Genomic DNA, 16936 nt, shown 5'->3' with positions numbered 1-16936 from the left:
AGGGAGGGCGGGAGGGGGGTACGGAGGTGGCGGGGCGGGCAAGGCCAGGGGCAGTGCAGCCTTGCGGGAGCGTCCTCTGGGCCTCCCCACGCGGTTTCGGCTGATCCAGCCCTGCGTTCCCGTCGCCTCCTCCGAATTCAGATCCGAAGAATGCTGGTGGTCAGCCTTGGTTTTCCTTCTCGATTGTTGTTCTTGGTTAACGTAGGTGCTCCAGCAGATTGTCGTTCAAACAGACCCGTTCGTAATGGTGGTGAGGTAGGGCAGGGAGAAACGCCTACGCTGTTAGCAGGGTGTTCGTGCCATTGCTGCACAGTCTTGATCCTCAGAAAAAAAAGAGTGTATGGTTGGAGAACAGCTGACCAAGCCTGGGCTTTGGTGAGCTACTTCTCTAGTGAAGTATAAACTTAATAAGCTTGCTCCCATTTTAGAAGGAGTTCTTGAGGAAGACTCGTCTTTCTATTCAAAGGTTTGCAAAGCTTTTATTTTTAATTTTATGCTCCGGTGAGTGAACCAAGTCCTTAGTGTTGTGTTGGTTAATTTTCTTGAGGATTAACGAATGGGAAGGAGAAGAAATTACAAAAGGAAGCATCTAGCAATTTTTTTTAATTGTCTAAAATTTCATCTAGTCTAAACCTCAGTTTCTAACATTATTATTTAAAACCAAAAATAATAATAAAATTTCAGTCGTCAGAATTTGGTGGGAGTATTGGGTGACAATATTCTTGTCAACTGCTGGGTGTTTCTCTTGGAAATTTGACTTACACCGGAGGTTTTATAGTGTGTGGATGACTTTACTGACCTCCTTTGGATGAAATACTAAATCTTTCTTTGCCTACAGGTCAGCTCTGTAGTAGGGCTGAAGTTTACTAAGTAGTAATTTCGGAATGCTGAGACCAGTTAGGTAGCTCAGGTGATCTGGTTTTCTAGTCCCAAAGTGTAGCGAACAAGCAAACGCTGTTTTGAGTGGTTTTCTGATGTGACATTTCAAGGTACAGGCATGCTTTTGGTTTTTGTTTTGTGACACTTCCTTCCATGTGTCTTTGAAATAGGCAGTCATGCAACAGGCGCTTGAATGCTGAGTTAATAGACCTTTAAGGGGATATGTAATACTAAGGTTTTGGGATCTGCAGAAACTCATGTGTTATAATGGAATGTATATATTTTTATTTCTTGGCTTTCCAGTACTCTTTAGGGCATAGACCAGTGAGTCGTCCAGATTTCCAAGTTAGTTTTTTCAACCTGGGGTTGAAGCTTTCTCTGTTCTTTTGAGTAGAATTTTCTAAAGACAATGCTTGTCTCAGTAAATCATAGTTTAAATGCCTGGCATTGATGTACTCCCTTTCTGGTTCTCTAATTTCTGTAATAGATTTCTTATTATGTTTGATTATTTATTTATTTAAATACATTAGCAAGCTATTCAGAAGACATTTTATAACTATCTAAGTCACTGAAGTTTTGTTGGAAGATAGAAGGGCATCCTTTGCTTTTGGAAATTCAGTTGTGACATTCATTATGAATAGGCTCAGATGTTTAAAAATCATACTGATCTATTTGAAAGGGGAAAAGTCTCTGGTGTTTCTCTTTTCTGAATCATGTTCTACTATTTCTGTTTAACTTAACTGTGGTCTCACCTGAGAAAATTCCACACTTTCTATACCTAAAATTTGCATTATTCTGGTCCTTCTTCCTGCTTAGCAGCTACAGACTTTTTTGTTACTCTCTTCACTTTATTATACATTTGCTTTCTTGCACCTCTTAATTCTTTGTATTTGGTGCCATGTTTCCTGGATTCAGAATCATTTAACAGTTTGTTGACTTTTTTTTTTCTGTCTTTTCTGGACTGATTTTTTTGTTTGCTTTGTTTTTTAATTGCCGTTTAAAGTCAATTCCTGTAATTAAAATATAAGTCACTTCAGAGCTCCCAGTGAATGTCTGTCAATATCCATACACTGCTAGAATTTTTAGGTACACTTAGTGTGCAGTTACAGATTACTGGAATGTCAGGTAACTATTATTACTGTGCTCATACTGTAACTAAACAAATGCATAAGCTTTCAGAGAGGTGGAATAATTTCTAAAATTATAATGGAAAGGTCATGATAAATCAAATTAGGATTTGGCAATAAGTTATGTGAGTGGTTTATACTACACAGGAAAGTGACCATAGAAATGCACTGTTTTGCCTTTCTTTAAGTTTTTCTTAAGAGATATGTACTTTCATATGTACTTAATACTCTGAGTGATCACTTCTGTCTGCGTATTGACATTATCAAGCCAGATTTGAAAGAAACTTGAGGGTTCTGTTTAGCAAGACCTCATTGGTGAAATTTTCTCTTTCAGGCGGAAATAAGGATAACATCAGAGCAGGATGCAAAAAGTGTGGTTACCGTAAGTCAACAATAAACAATATGAAGTTACAGTGTTTTGTTCAATTTATGATTTTGGAACTGCCTTTGTCAGTTTTAAATACCACATTTTTAAAATTTATTTATTTCATTTTCATTCTCTGGCTTCTCACACCTGTTGCTGCTTTTGAAAACTCTTGAGTTTCTCAGAAAAAAAATTATGCCATAATATTCATATATACTACATTTGCAGTAGTAAATTACTTGAGAAAGTTTGAATTGAAAGCATCGTCTTTGATACATACTGAGATTAGCATTTGTGCTTCTGAATCTCACTGCAAACAGGCAGGCACTTCAGCTCACATTAAGGCCAATCCATGTTACAAGAAAAAATAATTTAAAATCTGTGTGATCTTTTAAGTCAAGAAAACATATTTCCTTGAGCATTGTGTATTTCAAGAGGCAGTTACTTTTATTATTTACAAGTTGTGCAGTTAGCATTTAGCTCATGCTTTGCATTATATACTGATCATACAGGTATGTCTGTGGCTACTTTCCTGATGAATGGAGAGAGGTCTTAGTGAAGATTTTAATTTGTTGATCACTAATTCTTATATTTAGAACAACGGAGGAGTAGACACTGTTTTGCAGTGAGTTATATAGAACTTTTAACACAGTGATCTAAGCTGTTAGAGCTTTTTTATGAGCGTTACATAGGGTGACAGGAAAAAGTCTTGTTTCGTTCTTCCACTTCAGACTTTGCAAGAAAATTTGTCACTGAATTGTTTTGTGTATGTCTTCTTCAAAAGGACCATGGATATCAATACAGATTTAGTGCTCTGTTTCTACATGCAGCAAGTATCAGAAACTTTCTGGAAGAGAGGGAAACCTGTAGTCAAATCAAACAATCCCTGTTTGTGTTCCTAAAAGCTCTGTCTTCAAGATATAGGTGTTTTGATGTGAAGAACGTGAGTTTATTTCAATTACTACTTGAATTCATGCGTCTCCCAAACCATTTTTTCAATTTGTTTTATTTCACTTTATTATTCCATTAGGCTTGTTCAGCACAAGGTTTCTAACTGGTCATGATTATCAAGATGTAACTAAGAAAATTAAAAATACTAGTCAAGTAGTAACTTAGTCAGTAGTAAGTACTGGTTGTAAAGATTATAGCTCATAAGCAAATAGGATTCTGTGATTTCACTAGATGGAGTTAAAAAGAGCAGTATAACACTTGCTTTAGTTTTTTAAATATTTCACTTGATGCTTTTAGGTAGTTTCTTAGAAAGTATCCAAGACAATTAAAAATAGAAAAATAAAAGTTGAACAAAATCTTTAACAGAAATAGGAGAGAGGTCGTAAAGCACTGTTAAATGGAAGAGCATTGCACAACCTGTCAAAATTCTTGGAGATTTTTTCAAAGTAAGCCCTCTCCTGCCTTATTCACAGATTCCAGCCTACCCTTTTTTCAGTTCTCAAAACGAAGTAATACAAAAATGGATGTTCTTTAGTTTCTGATATTTTTTGCTAAACCGTAATTTTTCTTTCTTTATATTTGTTTTGTCCAGCTGGTCATTTGACATTTGAATGTCGAAACTTCCTCCGAGTAGATCCTCAAAGAGATATTGTTTTAGATGTTAGCAGCACTAGCAGTGAAGACAGTGAGGAAGAAGAACTACAGAGATTGCAAGCCATGCGTGAAAAAAAGAGTAAGATGTTTTTTGTGTTTTTTTTTCTTTTCAGTCATAGAATACATTGAATAATGGTCTTCCGAAGTGTAGGAACTCTCATTTTATCCTTTTTGATAACTACTATTAGTTCTTTTAGCTTGTGATTTAATAGTAGGTCTTGTACTTCCTATGTTCAGACTTAGAGATGTGATACACCCACTTTTTTAATTAGTATTAATTCCTGTCTTAGGAAATTACTAATGTACCCATTTGGAACATCTCAAAAAGGGCTCCTGAATGCAAAAGATTATCAGACTGTTACTAAGAAGCTGCTTAGGAGAAAATGATATGGATGTTCTGAGTTAATCTTTTGATTATGGCATGTAGTTTAAACATCTTATAACTAATGACAAATATGACAATTTCTCTCCAGCTTCTGAGTAGGATTTTGACTGAAACAGCTAGTAAATTGGAATTTAAACATTTATATTTGGAGAATTACTCTTCTATGTTTGGAAGGTGTGAGTATGAATTGTTTGTCAGAGAGAATAGATGGGCTATTTATCAGGTACTTGAGTTCATTTGAATTTGGACTTGAAAGAAGTAGTTCCCCTAAGTAAGGAGAGGTTACTCCACCATAGCATGTTTTAAATGAATGAATGTTCTTCTCTGCCAAAACATCATGTTTTGTTCTGTTGCTCTCTCATTCCAGACTTGACATTTAGTTCCTACTGAAGATGCTATTTAGGGAGAAGGGAAAGATAGAGCCTCGTAGTTTGCTGTACACTTCAAAAGAAACGGGTAGTCTGCTTGACAAGAGTGCTGAATTGGTACTGCAATGGTCCTTTCTTGGGACAAGTCTATTTGAAAAAACTAGTTCCCACTTATGTATTTCTGAATGTAAAGATTGGGGTTTTTTTGACCCTAACTGATTGAAGATGGATACCCGCAGGGAAAGCAGCTGTTTACCTGATCTTCTGATATCTATATTTATTATATTTTCTTTCTCAAACTGTGACTGCTAAGGAGACATGTATCTCTAACTGTCAATAATCTAGGCAGAATTTTGCCATTTTCAAGTGGCCTCATCTCAAGATTTTTGCACTATTTTCTTAAAAAAATACTGAGTGTTTGTTGGCCCATTCTTGTTCATGTTTTTTAATTGCTCCAAAAATAATTTGCTTTTTTAATTCATATTGAATTCTTTCAAATTTTGCTCCAGAACATACAGACCAGTAATTTGTATTTGTGGTAGCAAATGTATCACTGCACTAGTAGCGTGCAGACTTTTTAGATGATAAGAATAAGATGAAATGCTCAAAATTGACTGTTCTAAGAATAAATTATAAAGACAGTATTTTCCTGTTAACTGACATTGTAATTTATATTTATTTAGTGAATTTGCATTTGGAGAATTAAAAAATACTTTTTGAACTGGTATAGAGAAATCTAAGATCAGAAATTTCATCTCCAGTGTGATAAATATATATTTTATAAGTGAAATGTGAAGTTACTCTGCAGTACTGTACAGCACTGGGGCAGGAAACAAACACAACCAGATGAGGGGTAATGCTTCTGTCAGCCTTTGTAGATGGTGCATGGAAAATTAATTCATTTATCTTATTTATAGCATTGCTATTTGTGAAGTGTGAAAGGAAGATGTGTGAATGTAATTCAGGTTACATTCCTGAATATCTTAAGGGAATATCCTTTTTTTTGGTATGTTCTAGTTAAAAGGCCTGCTTTCAGACTTAGGCAATAATATGGTAAGTGTTAAGACTGTTAAAATACAGAAAACCAGATATGAAAACCTGAAGCTGATGTCAACGTATAGGAAAAGTTACAACTTTTTGCTAAGTTTTACAGGCCTTCCTTCCTTCTTAGTATTTAGATCAAGGACATTACAATGTAAGCTGTGTATAAAAATCTTGCCACTCTGCAAAATGTTTCTGAAATTGTTGCACTAAACCAGAATTTGGAGGAAGGAAAAAATAACCTTTTCACAGGAATTTTGTAGTAACTTTACATTGCTATTAAAGCCACTCTTTTAATTCTGATCTAAATTCAGACAAGTGCTTTTTAAAATGTAACTTTTTACCCATAGATTTAAATGAGGAGGAAGAAAAAAAGAAACAAAAAAGAAAAAACAAAGAGAAGACAAAAAGACTAAGGAAAAGGTAACTCGTATCACACAGCTGTTTTCTTTTCAAAACACAACTTCAGAAATATTTCTGATACTTGGGTTGTCTCTCAGAAGATATTGGTTCTTTTTATGCAGCTTGATTTGCAAGTACATCTTTGGCTTGAAAAGTTTCCTCTTTTCCAGTGAGAACTTGTTTGTTCTTGGATTAGTTGTAAAGTCATGGGCTTTTAGCTGTGTAGTTAGGATCATGGAAGTTTTGAAACCTATAGTAAGCTGGAGGTCTGCAGATTGGAGAAAGCAGTGTTCTCTCTGACTGGAGAAGGCTTCCTGCACTTCAGAGACCCTAAGATTCTTTGCGTGCACACATTCACATGTAGACACACATGTAGGCGCACACATGCTCTGAGTAACATGCAATTATCAAAAGGAAAACTTCTGTAGTTTTACTTGGCATCTGTTGAGTTTTAGTGCACCTGTCAGTGTAGAAGCCTAAAAAAATGAGTTCTGTCCTGATGATTTATTGGTTTGTCTTTTAAGATGAAAGTAATGGTTAATCATTAGGACTGTTGATAAGACAATATCCCAGGAACTGCCCTGGGAGCTATAAAATGTGTAATGTATTTGGAGACCAGAATAAGATATTTTTCAGAAATAAAGAAACAGGATTTAATACCGGTTGTACTGACATTTTTTTCCTTCTTTATTTACATCGTGTAGCTCTAACTTCCACTTTTGAAGACAGTATTTACACTTATAAAAAAGAAGAATAGAAAAGAGTCAGTTTGGCTGTCGGTTTTCATGCAAGTAACTAATAGTTAATCATGTAAACAATAGCACGAAACTGCCCTTCTGAGTATTCATGATTACTTCATGACTATTTTATGTGTATAATCACTCATCATTGGTTAGAGACCAATACTACCAGCTGCAAGAGCATCCAAATTTGTCATACCAAGTTTCTCTTAGATTTTTGCATTGGAGGAATAAATTAAGATTTTTTTGAAGGCATTACTGTCACATTGTTATTGATCATGTGGTATTTTAAAAGCTGGAAGCTCTATCTTACTGTCATACTTTATTTTCTGTTGATCTGTACTTCTAGTCTTTTTCTTCTTGAAGACTGAAAAAACATACAACTTGCCTATTCCATAGTTTTTTAATCTGTATTATAAACATACAAAAGTCTTATTAGGAAAGTCATCATTGAAGTTGAACATGCAGACTGAGATATCATAAGCTTTTCAGTGGATGCTACTGTGCAAACTCTACACCAAATTTTATTTGTAACATATAAATAGTGACATTTTAAAAAAAATTATTGTGGCATTTTTCTTCTTTATTAAATATTAATCTGTATTATTTTTTTCATTAGATCTTCCGCATCAAGTTCAGTTGAAGAGGAGGGGCCAAAGTCAAAAAAACAAAAATCACATAAAAAAGAAAGGGAAAAGGGGAAAAAGCATAAATCTAAGAAAGAAAAGCATCATAAAAAGGAGAAAAAGAAGAGACGAAAGGAGAAAACTTCATCTTCTGACAGTTCAGACAGTTCAAGTAGTGACTAAGATGCTGGTCTATTTTTGTGTTCACTTCTGCAGAGAAGGTGATTTTCCTTTCATATCAAATTTATTTATGCTTTGCAGTGCTGTTTTAAAAGGGGATATATGTATATTTTTGAGAAATCTATTTGCACACATCAGTGCTTCAAATTATTAGATGGACCATTTAGGAAAAAATTTCAAGTTTATTAGTACTAAACCATGTAAGTTTAACTAGTTCTTCACTCTTATTCTTAGTTCAGTTATGAGTAATTGTGTTTGTAATCCCTTACAGTAGGATATGGTAAACTTCATTTTGCAAGCTTATGTGTAGAAAGATACAGACTTAAATATGCTTAATGTCAGAATGGTTAAATCTAATCTGGAAATTCAAGTGAGATTTTCTGTTATCCTTTAAATAAATGTATGTTTTACATAGCACTTTCTGCTTTCATCCATTAATCAGTAAGTGCAAATATGAAACAGGTCCTGAGAAGGGAGGAACGGGCAATGAGGAGCTAAAAAAGATTGAGCCTTCAAAATTATCTTCAAAAATTGATCTAGTCTTAGACTGTGAAATACATGTACATGTTCTTTTGGCAGGATCACTGTAAGCAAGCTGAAAACAAACAAGCAAACAAAAGCCATTAGTTTTTCTAAGTCCTTTCTGCTTGGGTTTTGTTCTTTCACAATTATGGCCATGTCATCTTTGACACACAGACCAGCGCGCGCGTGCGCACACACACACACACACATACATATCTCAAAACAAGATTTCTAATATTAAAACTTTAGCTATTTCTTCATTCCTGTCAATTCTTATTAGCTTGAGTTTGCATGAATTGCACTTTCAAGGGTAAACCCTGACATAACTGCTGCTGTTGTACAGGCCCAAGATGTTGATTGTATGTCAGCTACTCAGCAAGCACCAAAGCTCTTAAAGTATAAGGGTGATGCCAGTACAAACAAGAAGTGCCATTCCCTGTCACCTATCTTCTATAAGCAATAAAGACATCTGAAACAGGCTATTTAGTGGAGTTAATTTAAATGTCAGCATAGTACTTAAGATGTGACTTATTTACAGTTTTCTGTGTAAGCTAAATATTTGACCTACTGATAAAGTATACTATGAACAAGAATGATTACTCCTTATTTATCTGTATTGTATATAAGTATTCATGAGGCTTTAACCAAGTGTAATAGTTTGTAAAATATCCTTGCAGAATTTTGACCATCAGAGAATTTCAACAAAGAATAAAGTTGAGCTTTAAGAAACACATTGTATATGGTACTAGTTGTCCAGGAGAAGATTTAGGCTGGAAATTGGCAGAAACTTTCTTTACATCAAAGAACTGCAGTCTTAGAAGAGCAAGAAATAAAACTTATGAAAGAAAGAGCTTAGTACATGTAATGGCTCAAAGATATGCTTGCATGAGACAGCAACAGGTTACAAATAAAAACATGCTCTCTTGGACACCAGAATTTGCATTACCACTGGTACTTAAGTACATTTAAAAAGAAGGGACAAAATATAAATATCACACCAAGAAAATTTACAGATGATACAAAATAAGGTGAAGACTCAAAGTGCTACTGAGGAGAAGGCTGATAGCTCAAAGCCAGACAAGTTCAGACAGGAAAATGGAAAATGTGTAAGACTGGCAATACGAGGCTAGATCTGAACAGCAGATTATGCATATGCTAGGAACAGCTGTGGAACAATTTAAAGTCAGTGTTAGAACTCTTGCCACACCATGATCCATAGAAGATATCTCCTGCTCACTTGCATTTAGCCAAGCTCAGTTTTTTTGAAGCAGAAAAGGAAGGTTCTGCTGGTAAAGGGTAAGTTTTGCTGCCTGTCAGTCAGTGCCTTCAAGATTCTAGAACTAATTCCCAAAATAATGCTACAGATCTCCTCACTGAAGTAACTCGGGACTAAGTGAGCAGAAATACATCTTTCATTAGCTTCTGTTGCTTCTTGTTCATGAAGCTGGACAATGGATAGGATACCTCTTACATAATAAGAAATCTCACCTTTACACTGACAGAAGACCAATCGGTATTTAATGCATCATTTTACAGTTATTTCTGGGATGGAAATGGGATAGAAGTTGGGTCTTATGTTTTTTCTGTTTTCCAATGGAGATTTTCTAAGTTTTGATTAGAAGAAAAGAGTGCTAGAACAGAAAATCCTTATAGAAAATCCTGGGGTTTTGGAACAGAAATACTCAAATGGCAGATGACTACTCTTTGCCACATCAACCAGCATTTCCATCAAATGTCACAATTCCTCTTCCACCAGGAACCAAAATTTTGTAAAAATCTTTGGTAGAGATGACTTCTGCAGGTTTTTTAATAGGTGTTAAAATATTTCATCTGCAGGAAATCAGCAGGGAATTGCCTTCCTCAGCAATTACCAAAAAACTATTAGTTGGTAGCAACAGAAATATCCCTTAATTCTCCAATACTTTTGTCTTTTGTTGGAAGTTGTATGAAGGTTAAGTCACAATCACAGAAATGCTTAAATTGTAATACAGAAATGAAAGATGGGAAACCAGCAATAAGGATTATAGTATCAGGTATTAACAACTATGGTTTGGGTGAGGTTTTTGTGCTGTGGCTAGATATCACCATCCATTTGCACTGAAAGAAGAGAATTCATCTGTTTTTTGGTATTTTTTTTGTGCAAACACTGATGGAAAAATACTATTGCAGACTTAACATTAGATTTTGCTCTTGATAAATGACACGATCTTAGAAATCTGTTATATTTGACATTTCTTCACTAGGAAAGTAGTACAGCACTAGGGCAGGTTGTTCAGGAAAGCTGAAGAGTTTCTATCTTCAGAGGTTTTCAGGACTCAAAAACAGTCACTTGGATTGAGAGGGCATATTAAATGGTGAGGTGCTACAAACACCTAGCTGCGACCTTTAGGTAGTCCCTCTTTTCACAGGAATACTGGAAAAATATTTCCAGTTTGGAAATATGGGAAGCTTTAGGACTAAGAGAGTAAAATTATGTTGCTCTTTTTTGTTTTGTTTTTAATTTAGCTATACTGAGATATTCATTTGGGTGGTATTCTGTTTGTAATGAAATCATACATCAACAGCATACTCTGGCATCCAGTACTTACTGCAATATTAATAGACAGTTAAACTGTCTCTCCTAGTCAGTTAATCAAATACTTAGTAAAATTCAATGTGCTGCTTCACAGTCTGTCATGACCAGGAAAGACTGATATTATACTTCTGCTTGGGACTGGTCAAAGAACTCAAATCTTTTGCAGCCACGTTTCCCAAGTAAGCTCAGTATGGGTTAAGAGGCTATCTTCTGGAGGCTTTTTTTTTAAATATCTTGATCAACCTTGACTGGGATTTGGATAATCAGCTGAGCACTGCTTACAGGGGATGTCACTCTGGCCATTGCTTTGCAAATTATATCTAATTTAGAAGTGACTAGGAGTCCCAAATCGAACATAAACCATTTGGTCCATTCTCAGATGTCTAGACCAGATCCAAAATAAAATTTAGTGGGTCTTAGGCAAATTGAGGTGTCACAGACCAAAACTTTTAATTCTGAAAATTCAAGACCTTCACCCTTTTACATTCATGATACTTGTTCGTGTGTAAAGAAGCTGGTGCCTTACTGCAAGTTTAATTTTTCTTGTTTGAATATTGATGCATTAGACCTAGGGTCTAAAAAAGCATGATGTGGGTGCTTTATTAGGTGTACTTGGAAGGGTTTTGGTAGCAGGGGGGTTACAGGGATGGATTCTGTGAGAAGATGCCAGAAGTTACCCCTGTGTTGGACAACACCAGTTCCAGCTGGCTCCAAGATGGACGCTCCACTGGCCAAGGCCAAGAGCATCAGTGATGGTGGTAGGACCTCTGGGATAATATATTTAAGAAAGAGTGAAGCCTGCTGTACAACGGCATCAAGGAGAGAGGACTGAGAATATGTAAGTAACAAATTGCAGACAGCAAGGTCAATGAAGAAGGAGGGGGAGAAGGTGTCCCATGGTGAGGCAGCTGCCCCCCTACGGTCCACGGAGGTCCACAGTGGAGTAGAGGTCCGCCTGCAGATCATGGAGGATCCTGTGTTAGAGCAGGTGGATGTGCCCAAAGGATGCTGTGACCCTGTGAAAAGATGGTGCTGGAGCAGGCTCCTGTTAGAACTTGTGGCCCCATGGAGAGAGGAGCCCAAGCTGGAGCATTTCATGAAGAACTGCAGGCTGTGGGAAAGACTCGTGTAAGAGAATTTCATGGAGGACTGTGTCCCATGGGAAGATCCCACGTTGGAGCAGGGAAGGAGTGTGAGGAGGAAGGGATGGCACAGACAACGAATGCCTGATGAACTGACCACAACCTCCATTCTCCATCCCCCTGTGCAGCTTGGGGGAAAAAGCTAGAGAAACCAGAGTGAAGTTGAGCCTGGGGAAAAGGGAGGGGTGAGGGAAAGGTGGGTTTAGACCTGTTCTTATTTCTTCTTATCCTACTCCACTGTTAATTGGCAATAACTTAATTTTCCTGAGTCAACTTGGTTTTGCCCATGATGATAACCAAATTGTTGAGTGATCTCAGTGTCCTCAGCCCACGAGCCTTTCATCATCCTTTTCTCTCCTTGTCCAGTTAAGGAGGAGAGCGATATATCAACTTTGGTGGGCAGCCAAGGTCAACCCACCACAGTGCTCTCAAAAATGTTCCATTAAGCTTGTTGTGTTTTCTATTATATTTCTCATATCTTTATATTTTTGTCTAGTTTACTGTATTCCCACTGATCTTCTCTCTTGATCTCTGTGGAGTCTCTATACCTGCTTCAAAGACAATAAATTTTGGGCTATGTAGTAAACATCTCTTACAGTAGTCCATTGCCACAGTCTAAACAGCTCTTCAAACTTGTCAAAGTCCTTTAATTTATACTCATCTGCTTACCTCATATTGAAAAATGAATGGCTCTATATTGTATCTCATCCAAAATAAGCCTGCTATGGGATGAACAATTAACAGGTCACAGGGACAATCTTCTACGTATTGTATAAGTAAAGATGCAGATTTTGCATGCTAATTTTTCATATTGGGTTAGCATGCAGCCTGCAATATGTATTTGCTCTCTACTTCTGTATGCTTGTATTTTGCTTCTACTCTGAAAAATTTAGACTTTACATTGAACATATATATTTGACTTCTTAGACTGGTATTTTTTATGACATGAAATATCTGAAAACCTGGAGCTGCACAGGGTTTTAGTAAAAAAAGACTTAGTGGAACTTGTCATATTTGGTACGTACGGGAATTTTTGCTTCTTGTTTCCTACCCTGCAAAAGAATTATGGTGCCTTTAACCTATAACATTTTCAACTAATCTGTTCAAACCTTTAGAAAGCAATTACTGCTTTCCTCTGTATTCTCCCTAAATTGCTTGTTTCCATGCATTCAGGTCACCAATGTGAAGTTGTCTTTTTTTTTTTTTGGTAATACTTGGAAAATAAACAAATAAAAGAATGGTTGTAAATCATCTCTTAAGTGATTTGCATATCATTTTATTGTGGGAACTTTTAAACTTTGATCCTACATTGCCCTGTTTCATTAAACTAAATTGTAAAAATATCATTAACTTTCTTTTACCGACATGATGTTCTGCGGCTTAAAAAGAGTTTGTTGCCTTTTGAATTTTAGTGCTCTGCATTCCTAACTAAACCAACTTATCCCTTAACACCAGTTCAGATACTTACCAGGCCTTGGTTCACACCACTATCTGTTAAAAGGTAACTGAGGACATTCCATTCACCCTTGATCACCAGTGTTCCTTAAGTGGCCATAAAGCTTGGGAATTACAGCATGTGTCCATTAGGATTAGTAGAAGGTATAATAAAGACGAAAGGCTTGAGATAAGCTGCTAAATTGCTTAGAAGTATAGAAAGGCTTCAAAATGAGTAAAGACTGAAATTTTAATAGTCTTTAATTCAGGAAGAAAAGACACTGCTGAATTTTCCAGAATAACAAAAGGTACCAGGATGCACATATTACTGTACACTTCAATACAGTGCAATGCAAGTCTATCCATCACAGAATCTGCTCAAGTTGTGCAACTCATTGTGATATGACTGATGTCAAGATTTGTAAAATGAATTAAAATGTTTATACATTTGTCTAATTAATGTATATTCCATTCCAACAGGCATGGTTAAAATACAGAGATATAAGCTGTCACATAATTTGTTATGTTAAATTCTGTGTGATGATGTGTGAGCACGTACTCAGCTAGACATGTTACTGCTTACTCTGCCCATCTTCCTTTCAAATTAATTGTTGAAAAAAAGCATCACGCTGACCACCTATGGGTATTTCTCTCTTTGTACCAATATTGCAAGACTTCTAAGTCTTGTGTAAGTTTCTTTCTCCCTTCCTCTCTCATGGTATCGCTGCATATTCAGTCTTGCATTCATACCCCTTTTTTTGGCATTAATGTCTTTTTCACTTATGAACAAAAGTTAATTGGTTAATTGTAACTACTGATTGTATTCCTAGACAATATTTTTAATATCCATTAGACATCAGGAGTTGTTTTTCCAAAGTTTTAACAGTTGCAAAACCTAGTGTACCTGTGGGGATGGAGTCATGGAGCATATCTTGGTTTGAGACTCCTAACGAAAACATGTCAGTGCTGCCTATTACAGAAAACAGCTCTGATTAATGAGGACAATGTTAATGAGAAATGTGGAGAAGACTTCAAAGAATTAACTTTGAAAACATACTGTGTTATGGATTTTAATTCCATTCTTCTTAAAAATGCATTTGTTCTCACAAGCACACAGTTTCGTGAGTGCATAGGGATCTCCCCAGTTTAGGTGCTTAAGAATATGTATGCTTAAGAATAGTTCAGGACCTGAAATCTTCTAACACATTGCAGTTACCTGTTTCTGTGCTATTTAAAGAATTTAGCCATGCTAAATTCAGATGGAATTAATTTTGGAAACTCACAAGTTCCATAAGGGCATTTTAAATTTATTTGTCCTCATTGCATTTAAAGTATTTATTTCTTGGCCTGATTATTCAAAAATGTATTTTCTCTCAGGGGAAGTGAAAGGTGAACAGACCAGTCCAACCTGGAAAAAACTAAAAGACTCTGCTTTATCTGACTGACAAGAAAAATATCCTTCCAGAGAAATGCTGAAAGCTCAGTTACATGAATGTCTAATCTGGGAGTGGTGTGGCTCTTCTGGAAGAAAAAGTCCTGCCTTCTGTTCCTGGTAATTAGATCTGAATTTTTGGTCTTTGCTATAAACAGTATGTTAATATTTCTGACAGTGTGGGCTTTTCTACCCTTTCTCAGCAAACAGCAGGAGAAAAGCTTGGTAGAAAAATGGGTCAGATCAAACTTTTTAGTTGCCATATACAGTTCAGTGAACAGCTATCCCTAACAAACTGCTTTAGGAGGTGTACTAATATCCTACCAAAAAACTGACAATGAATTTAACTGTATGGGTGTTTCCTGTGGCAAGGACACAACAACCTCCTTACCAGCACTAAACCTTTGTTTTGGTTCTTTGGACATGCTGGGTCATGGTGGAATAAAGGGCTATGAGTCACTATTATTGACTACAAGGGTATGCTGACGTGCACAGTAATGACAGATTGCTATGGGTTTCATAGTGTTGCAGTCTAGCACAAGTTTATTTCTGGTGTCTTGCCTATCATCTTGAAATATCAGTACATTGAGTCTACCTATTCATATCTACTGCTTCTACTAGCTGTCATTTTAGTATTTATATATGCTCCATATTTTTTATCTTTCTAAACATACTTCTTGAAATGGAAATATTATCAAAACTTTGTGTAGTACTCTGACAGCAAAATTAGCAAAACATAGTCCAGCAATACAACTAGAAACAAAACAATATTTAATTAAATAAAAAACTTTATTAACAATGTAAATTGTTTAATATCTTACAGTCTCAGATGATTCTGGCATGCCTTATAAGTTTTAGACTTAGTGATATGCAGACACCATGCATATTGAATTCTATTGGAAACAAAATGGGTTGGTGTTGTGTTTTATGTTGTTTATTTTAATACCTCCTTTTAATAAATTATTTATTTTTTCCAAATGCTTGTAGATATACTATTGACTTAAAAGGAAATCTGTTGCTTCTATGCATTGTACAGTATGCAGTTATTATGATTTCTCTGTATTTACAGTCCTAACTATTTTTCATTTATGATTTGTGTATCATAAATTAAGATACTTTTCTATGAAGCTTTTAAATTGAGATAATTGGAAGACTAAATATAAATGTGAGCACAAAAAGCAACTGGATTTTGGCAAATTCTGTTACAATATGGTTTAAATGTTTTAGAACTTTAATACTTTTGCTGTTAAATAGTTTTCTATGCTTAAAGACTGTTAAGAGTATGACCAAATATTTCATTATGATACTAAGAATACTGTACTATGCACAAACTTTTAGCAGCAATTCAAACAATTAAAAAAACCTCTTAAAATTATCTATGAACCATAATTCATGTGTCTTCTTTGAGCAATTGAAAGTAAGCATGCAAAACATACTTTAAAAAGTTTTAAATATGCTAATTCCACAGCTGTTTTTTGATCACCATAATTTTACACTGTGAAATCCCTTATTTGAAGATGAGGAGGGAGCAGAAGAGCAAAATGAATAGTGTAGTGTAGAAAATGTACTTTATAATCAAGAGGAGCAACGTTCATCTTTTCAGTGGTCAAATAACAGTGGTTTAATTAAAGTCATGATCTTCTTGGTGCTTCTGTGCTTAATCTTCTAACTTGAGACAAGACAACACAATCCAAAGAATCTTCGCTTCCGTCTTCTTACCAATGGATATGGAGTCAAGTTTAGGAGGCTGCTATCATCTGTGATGAAAAGTCCCACATTATAACACAAGCATGTAAATGCACAAAAGAGATTATATCATTTATGTGTCCTAACAGCACCTACATATCTCAGAATCACAGAATCATTTAGGTTGGAAAAGTCCTCTGAGATCGAGCCCAACCTTTGATCAATCACCACCTTGTCAATTAGCCCTAAGTGCCACGCACAGTCATTTCACCTCTAGGGATGGTGACTTCACCACCTCTATAGGCAGCCTATTCCAATCCTTGAGAACCCTTTCCATGATGTAATAGGTCCCATAGTTCAAGGCATAGAGCAAATAATAATAATCCAATATTTGTATTTAAGTCTTACAATGCTAATTAACGGGATCT

At 35.7% G+C, this 16936-nt stretch overlaps 2 protein-coding genes and 2 long non-coding RNA genes across 4 annotated transcripts in view; 2 read left to right on the top strand and 2 right to left on the bottom strand.

Annotated features, from left to right (window-relative positions):
* Positions 1–16936, bottom strand: part of CWC27 (CWC27 spliceosome associated protein homolog) — a 125616-nt gene that overhangs the window by 103656 nt on the left and 5024 nt on the right. The window contains exon 3 of the mRNA XM_017811215.1: positions 1942–1949. Coding sequence (XP_017666704.1) covers positions 1942–1946 — 5 coding nt within the window. The 5' untranslated portion in view covers positions 1947–1949. The remainder of the gene's footprint in view (positions 1–1941; positions 1950–16936) is intronic.
* LOC108495489 lies at positions 166–6144 on the top strand. Its single transcript, XR_001874143.1, has 6 exons — positions 166–466; positions 2341–2388; positions 3155–3313; positions 3914–4054; positions 4728–4915; positions 6120–6144. It is a non-coding gene; the product is annotated as an uncharacterized LOC108495489 (long non-coding RNA).
* LOC108495490 lies at positions 7744–15451 on the top strand. Its single transcript, XR_001874144.1, has 3 exons — positions 7744–7758; positions 9839–10993; positions 14768–15451. It is a non-coding gene; the product is annotated as an uncharacterized LOC108495490 (long non-coding RNA).
* The window catches only part of RGS7BP (regulator of G-protein signaling 7 binding protein), a 37001-nt gene continuing 35657 nt past the window's right edge, over positions 15593–16936 (bottom strand). The window contains exon 6 of the mRNA XM_017811216.1: positions 15593–16579. Within this exon, the coding sequence (XP_017666705.1) occupies positions 16488–16579 (92 nt within the window). The 3' untranslated portion in view covers positions 15593–16487. The remainder of the gene's footprint in view (positions 16580–16936) is intronic.

This window comes from Lepidothrix coronata, unplaced genomic scaffold, assembly GCF_001604755.1.
Source record: "Lepidothrix coronata isolate B3197 unplaced genomic scaffold, Lepidothrix_coronata-1.0 Scaffold31, whole genome shotgun sequence".
NCBI classification, from domain to species: domain Eukaryota; kingdom Metazoa; phylum Chordata; class Aves; order Passeriformes; family Pipridae; genus Lepidothrix; species Lepidothrix coronata.
This window is presented reverse-complemented; position numbering and strand designations above follow the sequence as displayed.